The 12917-nt window shown below is 36.8% G+C and overlaps 1 protein-coding gene across 1 annotated transcript in view; it reads right to left on the bottom strand.

Moving 5' to 3' along the window:
- Nucleotides 1–12917, bottom strand: part of LOC125236884 (pleckstrin homology-like domain family B member 2) — a 53778-nt gene continuing 40861 nt past the window's right edge. The window contains exons 11-15 of the mRNA XM_048143792.1: nucleotides 7556–7658; nucleotides 6407–6538; nucleotides 5956–6055; nucleotides 4034–4121; nucleotides 1–3764 (exon numbers count right to left, since the gene is read on the bottom strand). Coding sequence (XP_047999749.1) covers nucleotides 3582–3764; nucleotides 4034–4121; nucleotides 5956–6055; nucleotides 6407–6538; nucleotides 7556–7658 — 606 coding nt within the window. The 3' untranslated portion in view covers nucleotides 1–3581. The remainder of the gene's footprint in view (nucleotides 3765–4033; nucleotides 4122–5955; nucleotides 6056–6406; nucleotides 6539–7555; nucleotides 7659–12917) is intronic.

Here is a 12917-nt window from a genome sequence, read left to right as displayed (position 1 = left end):
TTCTGTAAATGCTTTATTTACTTGCTCGGTTAATAATAATGTGACCTTATTCTAAATACTTGGTTTCAGCCATTTCATTGTACAAACAAATCACACAATTGCATTCCATTTATATGTATACACTATCATTTTTACACTCTCAAGATGGTATATAACAAGGCCTGTGTTGTAACTAGTTCATTACGATACAAGTGCAAAAGAGGAAATTAATAAAATCGCGATAAATTAAAACACGCCTGAAATAGTACATTACGATACAAGTGCGAAAAAAGGATCCTTCGGTCGTGTTTTCATTTATCGCCACTCGTTTCTATTTTTTTCGCATGTGTATCGTACGACGTTTTTCATTACAGATGGCCATCCGAAGTTTCGACCTGGCATATAATGAACTACTTCTCGCACTAATGCCAAAAAAATACACCATCTGTACAGAAAATAGTGTTTTAAATCGACGCGAGTTTGAATTTCCTCTTCGCACGTGTATTGTACGTTTTACAGTATATATGACCCTAAGTTCGACATAGGCACAAAAAGTACTAATTTGCGCAGTAGTACGATAAAGTAACATCACGTACTGTAACGCATATTTTAACCCTTTCAACGGCTACGTATAGTCGACTACAAAGAGATGTATCTACTTTTTCACTGTAATATGTTGTTATTTCATTGTATTTCATTGTAATTTGGTGAAAAAGTGGATACATCTCTTTGTAGTCGACTGTACACCAAATATCAGTATATTGTTTTAGTTTTACATTTAGTTTTCATTGACCAAGCGAATCAAAGTGTCTTCGCTTCAGTTTAGGAAAAATGTTTCACAAATCAATTTGACTATTCTCCTGTACAGGTTTTATTATGTTGGTTTTAAATGTAGTTTTTTTTTTTCACAATGCAACACTAATGCAGCAAAAAGTTTCAAGCCAATAATTAACTAAATATATTTCATCTAAAATTTTGGCATATGAATTTTTTGTGTATGGCAAAATATTGTTGAAAGGGTTACTTATATTTTTTTTTAAAAACATTACAAAGTTAACACATACATGCGTTTGGCAATGTAAAGTTGCCATTTATACATAATATATAGCTATGGTAACGTTATTATAACATTAGGTATATAAGCGTGCTTATAAAAAATAAGTTAGTTCTTCGGTAATGCGAATATGAACTTTAATGTATTGGTGTTTAAGGTGTTTTTTACAGTTTCCCTCAAAAACACCTTTAGATTTCCAATTTTTTTTTAATGTAAATCATCAGTAGCTTTACCACAAGTATGACATTATGAGTACCTAAGTCCCGGCGTACAAATTATCACTTGTACCAACCACTTAACCTCACGTCTGTATTCTCAAACGGGGTAGGCAGAGCACATACCACTGCTCTAGTTTCAGTGCCACTCTTGGCAAAAAACGGTTTAAAGAAAACGACATTTTGATATCATACATTTCGTTCGCAAAATGCCCGTACGAGAAATACGTCTTGTGGTAAACTACTGATATAGTCGAATATTTACCATTTACAAATTCATAACACAATGGTATTAATTAATTATATAACTGTACTTCTAAATTAGATCTTAATGTATTTCAAACACTCTTAAAGTACATTTGAAAATCTTAAACTAAATGTGAGCACACGAAATTGGCATTTAACTCGACTGTATAATTAAGGTACATTTTAATACAATTGTACATTAACACAGATTTCTTGTTCAGTCTCTTGCAAGGCACTAGATAAGAAATAGAAACTTGTAAACGTATTGTCACACAAGAAAATGTAAGATTAGCAACTATGAGTTTTCAATTCATTAGTCAATAGCGTTATGTAATGGAAAACGTATGGTAATTTTTATTTTAGTCAGTAACTGTTTGGTGGCGCTGTTTTCTTTCTCCATAACGAATGTTCGTTCGTCACGTTCTCGCTATAGAGTAACTTATAAAACCTCATGTGTTCTAAATCTCGAAAGTGTTATGTTATATTTGACAAGAATAATCGTCGTTCACTTTGATTGTGTTACCTAAACATCTTTTAACCATCGACACACAGGTGTATTTTTGTAGTGGGTAAAAGGTTAAAAGTTGTACACGAGATATATTTCAGATAATAAGCTCAGTCAACAGTCGACATCAAATATATCGGAGCTGTCATAAGTTCTCACAAATGTCGAAACAAGACGTCAGAGTGCGCGTTTCGATTCCGATTTTTGACAGCTCCTATACTGAATGCGACTACTAATGAATTAGTATTTATTTTAGTATATTTCCTTACATTTATATGTGTGACAGTACTATTTAGTTTCTAAAAACTACCTTGGTATAAAGCTGCCGTGTAAAATACGTTTATCATACAAAGCTTGGCACAGGGATCTTATTGTCATACAGGTAAGTAATACCTAATGATAATTTTATTTCATATCGAATTATGTATATTTTATGTACTAAAAATACTGTGATTTTTCTATTCGCGAATTCTATTATATTCGATATAAAAACACACAATTGAAAAATTGATATATACATATGTAGATATATGATCCGATTCTTAAGTTTTTTTTTTTCATGCGTGGTTAAAGTCAAAGCAAACAGTTAAATATGTACTTTATTAGGCTTGATTTTAGTGTGATAATATAATTTACTTATTTGTTAAGTATATCCACATACAATAACTGGTTTCAGTACTCCTTTCATCTGCCCGTTTTTTTTAAACTAAGAAAAACCAAGATAACTATTTCAACCGAAATGTCTTCAATTTGAAATATCTGTGACATTTTAGACCAAAAAGTCCGGACTCAAAACGGATCTACAAATATTATCAGACGAAAATGACTGATCCACAATTCATGCTTACCACTTAAGATGTCTGATGGCTCAAAAGTGTCCATACTGAGACTAAAAATACCTAAAATTTCGACAAAAACACGCTTTACAAACAATGTGTTTAACTCAATTTTCACAATGTTCAGACCAAAATGTAACATCATTGTCTAAAACGTCCCTTAAAGTCTCATAAAAATCCTGCTAAAAGTCAAAGTTCAGACCAAAATGTCTCATTCCTATCTAAAACTTTAAATATCTGCATGATTTTTGTTTCTTAAGAACATAATAATGTCAATAACATTGTTAATTAACCATCGTCGCACATGGCTGTATGTGTGTTGTGGTCAAGCAGTATATAATACGAGATATTTTTCCGGGTGACAACAGCTTTGTCTACAGTCGCTATCAAATATATCGTAAATATAAGTAAAGCAGGGTTCCCAATTTTTTTTAACCACGTCTCCCTTATTGCCTAAAAGCGGACACATCACAGATTACTGAACTATTTATTGTCCACTTGTCCCACGGGCGGCCCCCTCTCTCTAAAAAACCTCAGATTTAAAGTAAAAACCTCAGTCAGGATAGTCGGTATAGCCCTGCGCGCCGGTGAAGACCACGTCTATCTAGATCCTAGCCGCTTCGCCAGACGGCGCCATGAGGTAGTAGCTTGTTAACCATCGTCGCACATGGCTGTATGTGTGTAGTGGTCAAAAGGTTAAAGTACACGAGACATTTTGTAATTAAACTTCATCTAAAGTAAACACCTCAGTCAAGATAGTCGGTATATCCCTGCGCGCCCGTGAAAACGACGTCTATCCAGATCCTGGCCGCTTCGCCAGAGGGCGCCATGAGGTAGTAGCGCCGTTGACGCGTCTTCACGATGAAGGTAGTCTGCGGGTTAGGGGATTTTGACGTGTTGCCGTGGTCTAGGTATACTTCTTCTATTACCTGCAAATATATGATTAGGTTAAGAAAATAGGCATATTTTTATTAGACTTGAGTCCCACGGTAAGCTCAAGAAGGTTTGTGGGTACTCAGACAACGATATATTGTACAATACTTATATACATAGACAACATCCATGACTCAGGAACAAATATTTGTGTTCATCACTCAAATAAATGCCCTTACCGGGATTCGAACCCGGGACCGCGGCGTAGCAGGCAGAGTCACTACACGCTAGGCCAGACCGGTCGACAAAAGTATGGTGAACATACCTGGAAGTAAGCGCCGCCCCGCGGTTTTCTCTCGCTTTTATCCCAGTAGTATACAAAAGTCTTCGATTCCCGATCGAAGACAAACCACCTGGAACACAGAAACACATTTTTCTCCTCACTAGCTCGGAAACACGTGTTTTGTCCTTTAATACCAGCGGGTAAAAACGCATTTTATCCACTAGTGGGTAAAGTAATTTGACCTTGAATAAAGTCAAATTAACTGTTTTTAAATTAATAAAAGTAGGTGAATCTAGTAATAAAGATGATTTACCACTTGTGGAACTACTGGAAGCAGTGATAAACGCATTTTTTGCATTGTAGTTTCCTCACTATAGTGAGGGGAAAAGTTTTGTGTTACACTCGGGTGCAAATGTATTTTACTTCTCGTGTGTTAAAAAACTCGCAAGTTCAGGATTCTATTCTCGAACCATTCGCTTCGCTCGTGGTTCAAGTATAGAATCCTTTCACTTGCTCGTTTTTCAATTCCACACTCGGCGTTAAAATACAACTTTGCCCCCTTGTATAACAAATAACTATTATAAACAAGGCAAGTTCAAATGTTTAATGTGGATAACTTTCGAACGCTATAACTAAATAACTAAAACTTGGCGACCAAAACGCAGTCTGGCTCTGTCGCGCCACTACAGAAGAGCTATACCACACCTCGGACACTGGCGATCAAATATATGAAAGAGGCGCGTTCCTAGCACACAGTCTAAGCTCGTGTAGGTGAACGCGTACTATGCTTGTATGAGTGAAATACAGGTCGACTGTTCGCGTTTTTGACAGGCGGTAACTGTGAGTTAACCGAGAGGGGGTCGGGGAGCGGGAGTGGCCATACTGTACGATAGTACTTTTTACTATACTGTGGCTATACGGAGAGCTAGAATCGAGCACTCACAACACTTTGGATTCTATTATTGAATCTTGAGCATAGCGAAGCTTTCCTTCTTGCAGGATTATACGTCATCGCCGTAAATATATTATTTGGCTCCCTTGTGTCAGTCTACTATTCTTTAAAGCCTATGAAAATTACGTGTTTGAAATAAATACTTCAGAAAATGACATTATCCATACTAATATTATAAATGGGAAAGTGTGTGTGTCTGGTTGTTTGTCCGTCTTTCACGGCAAAACGGAGCGACGAGTTGACGTGATTTTTTAAGCGAATATAGTTGAAGGGATGGAAAGTCACATAGGCTACTTTTTGTCTCTCTCTAACACGAGCGAAGCCTCGGGCAAAAGCTAGTTTAGAAATATTTTATGTAAATTGGTAATCTCAAGTGATGTTTATGACATTATGACCAAGGTTATCCCCAAACATATAGACGCGGAATAAGCTTTGGCCGACCAAAAATCCCTCGTTAGTATAGTATGAATTTTCTGAGATGTTTTTTTGGCTTTTGCCGTAATCTGTTAAACAAATCCCTTTGTTTCTATTACTCACGGCGGCTACCTCCCGTTTAAACGGCACGCGCTAAAGTCTCAGTATAGTTAAAAGAGCATTTCTTTTTTTTGCCACTTTTATGAAGTGTGATATTTTTGAAAAAAAAAATGCTATTTCTACTCAGAATTACTAGCCTTTTCAATGCTAGTAGTTAAAAAAATTGTCCCATACGATTTTTTCTTATTTTGTTACCATTTTCCGTACATGTATGGGTAAGTAAGTAAAAAAATGTATGGAGATTCTGGGACACTTTTTGTCTCCCAGTGAGATTGAAAGTACTCGTGATTCTGAGTACAAATTGACCTAAAATTCCCTAAAACAATAAAAAAAAAATTATTGGCAAAAAAAAAGAAATGCTCAAAAAGCAACTATCATGATAGCAATAAGGTTTTCATAGTAACGAGCGATCTTTGGTCCGCTAGAGCCAATTCCGCGTCGATATGTTTGGGAAAAGCTTATTTATAATGAAATTTACCTTTTTGACCACGTATGGAACTTTGCACCGAGTTTATGTAGGTAGCCGCGGCACGCGCTGGCCGTCACTGTCACGTGGGGGCACAGCTCGATCTGGTGACCTGCGAACAACAAAAACAATGGTCCAATACACGTACAAACTCACGCTTATATTTCCTAAAAGGGAAACTTCAGGTTTCAGTAGCACTATAGGCAAATGACGCTATGTATGTCTCTGTATGACGCTATGAAGCGCTGTAAGACACTATGAAGCGCTTTATTGAGCCACATACTGTACGCTGTGTATTGTCAGTAGTAACTCACCCGCGGATTCAACATGGCGCCGCAGGTCGAAGTCCTCTCGGTCCACGGGCAAGTAGCGGGAGAGAGGGCGCTGTGAGGCGCTGTATGGCGCTATGAAGCGCTGTATTGAGCCACATACTGTACGCTGTGTATTGTCAGTAGTAACTCACCCGCGGATTCAACATGGCGCCGCAGGTCGAAGTCCTCTCGGTCCACGGGCAGGTAGCGGGTGAGGGGGCGCTGTGAAGCGCTGTATGGCGCCACGCAGCGCCGGTTACGACGAGGACCGCTTTGGAGTGGTACTGGAATCAAAAGGAATAATTGTAATATTTCGATAAATGTTCTTATTCGTCCCTCAAGAAAGATAGTTTTGAATAGATTCTGATTTGCAAGGCAGTAAACTGTTTTGGCTTGTACTTATGTCAAATAAGGCTCGAACTGTTTGAGTGTTACTGCACTGCCTGTTATTGGTGCATTAATATTAGGTATATGTGTCCTCTATTGGCTCTATTGTTACATTATATTGTTTGAATTGTTTTTGTACTGTTGGTGTCTCTTTTATAATAAAATAAAAACTAAGGTACAGTCAACCAATCTGAATCCTAGGCCACTGTAAAACCCTTTCACAATAAAAGTCAAACTGACTTCTATAGCAAATAGAGCACGGTGTCAATACGACAGGGTTCTAGAGTGGCCTAGGATTCTAATTGGGAGACTGTACCTATACCTAATGTAGTAGTGCAGCACTTTCACTCACAGTAAACCATAGATTAGCTTTTACGAACTACGAGTATATGCCTTGATGCAACAAGGTTTGCTTATACGTTTGACGTGTTGCTTTCCTGTTCCATTTATTTGCGAATTTACAAGAGTGACACAGTGGCAACACATCGGACAAGGTTCGCAGCCCTCCATTATGTGCAAGTGGCGCCCTCTAAATCATTGTAATAGCCATTATTGTCTATTTTCTTTTTCCTGAGGTCTTCGGTCGGAGTTCTACGCTCAATGCGTAAAATACGTTAATAAATACAACTATGACAAAATATATAGTTAGTTAACTAAAATGGAGTTGGGCGGGACATGTTGCTAGGCAGAGTGAAGGCAGATGGACTAAAATGTTAACAGAATGTGTGTGTGTGTCACAGATGTAAGAAGCGTTGGCTCGTTGGGTGGACGACATCCGGATAATTGCGGGTCACAACTGGATAAGACTAGCTCAGGACCGGGACAAGTGGCATAGTAGAAGAGAGGCCTATGCTCAGCAGTGGGCGATAAAGGGTTGATATGATGCTGATGATGATGATAGTTATAAAACTTACAAATGTTGTCTCGGCTAAAGTCGGACGCGAGGCTGAGCGGTCGGCTGTCATCGCTGCGTTTCTCATCCTCTGTAGACTCGGCGCGAGAGTTTCTTACTTGGAGCTGTAAAAGATATACGTGAAAATATCACTCAGATTCATACTCTTTATTGGTAAAAATATATTACATTTACACGTTATAATGTGTTTACCATTACAACATAAATCCTGACCAGGAATATATTGAGCATTGTCAAGAGGGCGCTGTTAATCCCATGTTCCATAGGCAACACTGTTAGCTGCGTTGGAGGTCGGTTTAATATGTAGTCATACGCGATTAAGTCCCGATTTTTCAAAATAATTACTTATGTGTAACAATCGTGAAAGTTTAAATCAGTGTTTTATTGAAAAGATGTTGGTTGAACACATAAAACTGGTCAAGCTTCAGTGCCACTCTTCGCAATTGTTGTTATTTACAAGGTGTACCGAAACAAAATAATTAATAATTATTACTGCACCAAAATTATACTCTGGCGCCCATAAAATACACCGGAGGCATAATAATTAGAATACCGTTGAGTTTATGAGGACACCGTTTTCAATATAAGTGGCTATTTTACTGCCCCGTTTTAAGTACGGTCGCCATCTGATATATCTAAGCGGGCAATGTGTTCACAACTGGTTCACAAATATCGAAATACGCACAACGCTTTGGTAAAAGGGGCGTATTTCGATATTTGTGAGCAGTTGGCTGCTTTGAGATATTTGATGGAGACGGCCTAGCTGCGTGCGTAGCCGAATGGAATTTCTCCGACGCCAAACGAAAACGAAAAGCCGCGCCAATACGCACGAGCGATAGAGATAGATATCTACGAGCGTTTCGTTTCGTGAGCGTTTCGTGAGCGTTTGTGCCAGTCGGCTACGCACCCTGAAATGACAATCGTTGACGCTAGATGCCGATGGAAACGCAGTCTGGCTCTGTCACGCCAGCACATTCCTACAGTTAATCCCAAAGGGGTAAGCGGAACACATGAAACCGCTCAAGTTTCAGAGACACTCTTAACAGTTAACGAGTTAAAAGAAACAAACATTGTGATATTACAGTCCTAGCCTATCGCCCGCACAACAATGAATCAATCATCCTCCTTGCATTTATCTCGGCATCTGCCACGGCTCATGGGAGCCTGGGATCCGCTTTGACAACTAATCCCAAGATTTGGCATAGACATTCGTTTTACGAAAGCGACTGCCATCTGACCTTCCAACCCGAAGGGTAAATAGGCCGTATTGGAATTAGTCCGGTGTCCTCACGACGTTTTCCTTCACCGAAAAGCGACTGGCAAATATCAAATGACATTTCGCACATAAGTTCCGAAAAACTCATTGGTACGAGCCGGGGTTCGAACCCGCGACATCCAGATCGAAAGTCGCACGCTCTTACCGCTAGGACACCAGCGCTTTTTTAGCACAATTAATCAATATCGCACATATTCTACAACACCCACGCGAGGAAAAGGGGTGGTTAAATTCATAACCCGTACCACACGGGTAATACCTTAATGATTACATGTAGGTACTATCAGCGAAAGTACATGGACAAATTATGAATGAATTCATTGATAAATTCGCCATTCACTTTTGCAGCTGATGGTACATACAAGTGGCGGCAAGTAAGTTTAGCGCTAAGTAACATTTGGAGGGGATAGCTGCGCATGGGGACGCATACCCTTAGCCCCCTGTAATGTCTTTTGGAAACAATATAAATGTTAACGACTTCCACGATACAGGCTCAGCCTAGTGTGGGAGTCACTGCCAACTGTTACTGTGTATTGATTCATTTTGGTAAATAAATGTTTTTACTTTTTTTTTAACTTTTTAATCCCCTGAGATACACCTATTTGCGACTTCTGCGCAATAACGGTCAGCGCTAAAGTTACGTGCCGCGACTTGTAACTATAATTACCTAATAATTATCGTAATAATACTTACAAGTAGTGGTTTAGGAGAGTAGAACGTGCCCAAATGTGATGTCTTCACGAACGTGAGCCACATAGACATAATGTTCTTATTCTTTATGTTTTACATCTATTCTATTTTTGTATACGATTCCTTGAGTATAATAATGGTTACAGTCTGGCAAAAAGGAGTAAAAATCAAAAAGTGGCATCATCGTAGTGTTGTCCCTACAATGTTGCCACTTTCAAATGTCTAGGTACTCTTTTTTTCGAAGCTGCACTTTGTATAAGAAACTATGTATATTTTTTTAAATTAAATTATAGGAAAGATTTTTGTCAACTTTAAATAAATTGTTTGTATATATGTAGTTTTTTATTTTGTTGTCTGTTTTTCTTTCTTTTGTGGGAAAATTTACTCAAGTCAAAATCTTCAGGTCTTGAGGACAAACCGTATCATTTTTTTTTTCCACTGAGAGACATCACAATTCGTAACTCGGGGGATGTAGTATTTGTAACATTTTTTGTCTCGTTTTTTATTAGGATTGAAAGAGCTCGTGGCGTGATTATGAAGAAGTAGATTTGTCAATTACTAAAAAGAAAAGTTAAATCGACAATAAAAAAAACTGTAAACTCTTACGATTTTAACAAACTAATTACTATTTACTCGAAAACAGTATTTTTACTACAAAGACTCACATTTTTCACACAAAACGGTCATCCATGTTTCATGTTTAAAAACACATAACTACTAGTAAAGCTAGATCGGTATGTGCGTAGGCGGCGTCTTTTATAAGCAAAATGCTTGTGGCGTTCCTACAGTAAAGGGTTTTTTATGCTTTGTCACTATCACTATGCCTTATAAAACGAAGTCCACCGCCACGTCTGTCCTGTCTGTTTGTTTGTATGTTCGCGATTTAAACACCTACTGCTGGATTTTCATGCGGTTTTCATGTATTTTTTATTTATTTATTTACTAGCTTTTGCCCGCGGCTTCGCCCGCGTTAGAAAGAGACAAAAAGTAGCCTATGTCACTCTCCATGCCTTCAACTATCTTCACTTACAATATCACGATAATTCGTCGCTCCGTTTTACCATGAAGGACGGACAAACAAACAGACACACACACTTTCCCATTTATAATATTAGTTTGGATTTAGAACACAAACAGTCATGTATTGTACATGTGGCACTTACGTGTTCGAAATAAAAAAAAAAGAAACTTTTTAACGGATTTGAATGACGCTTTCATTTATTAATAGGGATTTAATAGGAAGAATTTAGATATATGATTTGTTAAGATTTTGTGTACATTTGTTGAAATAATGACGTTATTTACGTATTTGCCGCAAATCGGGAAAAAAAAATTCTGGCTAAGAGCTTTTATTGAAAACGCTGTCCAAGCCGTCTGCAATATGTATAACAGCAACAAAATTATCTGTCTTTTATATCTACAAAAAAGCCCGCTATGGTATTTTATATCATATTATGAGCTGGGCGGGTCGCTAATCCAAAAAAAGACGGATTTCTGTAGGAATTTTAATGTCCTTATTGAACTTGGATGGACCTTTTTCTGTAGAAAGTCACAGATAGCAGTCATGTAAAGAGCAGACTTGCAGTCTCGCGATGTTTTCATTAATATCTAAAGTTATTATTTGGACAGCTGGACGTTTTTATAGCTTTGAGAGTTATAAAGAACCACAAAATTTAGTTTTTTTGGCGGCATTCCCAATGATGATATTATTTAAGGTTATTTAGTAGTTTTCTTTGAAATATCTATATGGCATTGTTTTGTTGTTGGGTTAGGTTATGAGCTGGGAAGTATAGACGCCGAATTTATAGAATGTTCATATCATATCAATAAAATAATGCTCAATTTTCAAACTAAAATAAAGTATAGACTTCAATACATTTAAATTGTACCTATTTAATTAGATGGTTTGTAGTCGCTGACGAGCTTTGTTACCTAGGTAACTATTAATCGTTTGCCCAATAATCTTAAATCTACTGAACTTGCATATAATATTTTTATCAATAATCTCAAGGAATATTTATTATTTAAATGAAGCTTTCTATTCAATAGAAGAATTTTTGAATAAGAATAATTGTATATGATTATTATAAAATTGTTATACCTATACCTATAGCTACTAAGATGGACATAATTGTAATTTTTGTAAATATGTATTGACATGTAACTTTCGTTATGAAGAAATAAATTGAAATTAAACAATTTAATAATTTTCAATAATTGTGTAACTTCGCATTTCACATGATTCCATGCCTTTAAGTTACAAAATTTATATTTGATTATTTTATAACAAAAAAATATTACTTAGATATCTTCCACTTTTGAACTTTTAAATATTGTAACACATCATATCAGAACCACAAAAAATAATCATAACTAAAATACCTATAAAATAATTTGTAATATATTTTTACAATATAACACTTTTTCACACTTATTTTAAAATCACTTCGCGTAACTTTTCAACTCCCTGCCCTTGACTGATTTGTTCATCAGCCGAGCACGCACTGACTTTTGTAAACGTCTACACTACCAACATAACGAACTCGAATCTCAAACAGTCTATTTCTATTAATATAGCGGAACGGGCAAAGTGCTCAAAAATCTACACAAGCACTTTAACGCTTTAGTAATAGAGGCGGGTTTCGATATTTCTGAACACCTTGCCCGCTTCAATATATCTGATGGCGATTGAACAAATATAGTCCATATTACAGTCGAGTTCATAAATAGTGTACATTTTTTCACCTTACTGAAAAGAGTTATGGTGAAAATATGTTCACATATTTATGAACTCAACTGTACGATTCGGTAGGGAGAGTATGTGTCAGATGGTTTCGTTTATGAAACGGTTTATTTTTGATCATTTCTGAACGGTGGGCGAGAGTGAATCGTTTTTACGGCCTACGGATTTGAGATTAGTAGTAATTATGATTAATTTGCGAAAATATCTGCGTTTACGCGTTATGACGAGTGTCATGTGAGTTTATGTCGTTGGTGAATCATTTGTAATAGATATTCAGTGATTCTGATTACAGGATTAAATCTATAGTATATGTTATGCTTTAACCTGAGGTTGAATCCTGAGGTTGATCCTCTTTTTTAAAGTCTATTTTATATTATTTATTACTGTCCAATTAACCGACAAAAAAAATACTACCATATTTTATTACGACTTGAAAACAAAAAACGTTTATAAAGTTTACTTTAACTTAATTAGGCAAAAACATCATTAGCCATGTTAATCTATAGATCGTCTGCGCATGACGTAAATCGAATTGAACTCAAAATTTTCTGATATTTAAGTTATGAGGCATAAAGTTCATCATGTCAGTGATTGACTCGACATTAAGTTAAGTTAGGTTCTATGCATAGCTAAGGAGGGAAACTGGCCTGCCCC

This window comes from Leguminivora glycinivorella, chromosome 20, assembly GCF_023078275.1.
Source record: "Leguminivora glycinivorella isolate SPB_JAAS2020 chromosome 20, LegGlyc_1.1, whole genome shotgun sequence".
Lineage (NCBI taxonomy): Eukaryota > Metazoa > Arthropoda > Insecta > Lepidoptera > Tortricidae > Leguminivora > Leguminivora glycinivorella.
The sequence above is the reverse complement of the archived record's forward strand: the minus strand, read 5'-3'. Positions and strand labels throughout refer to the sequence as shown.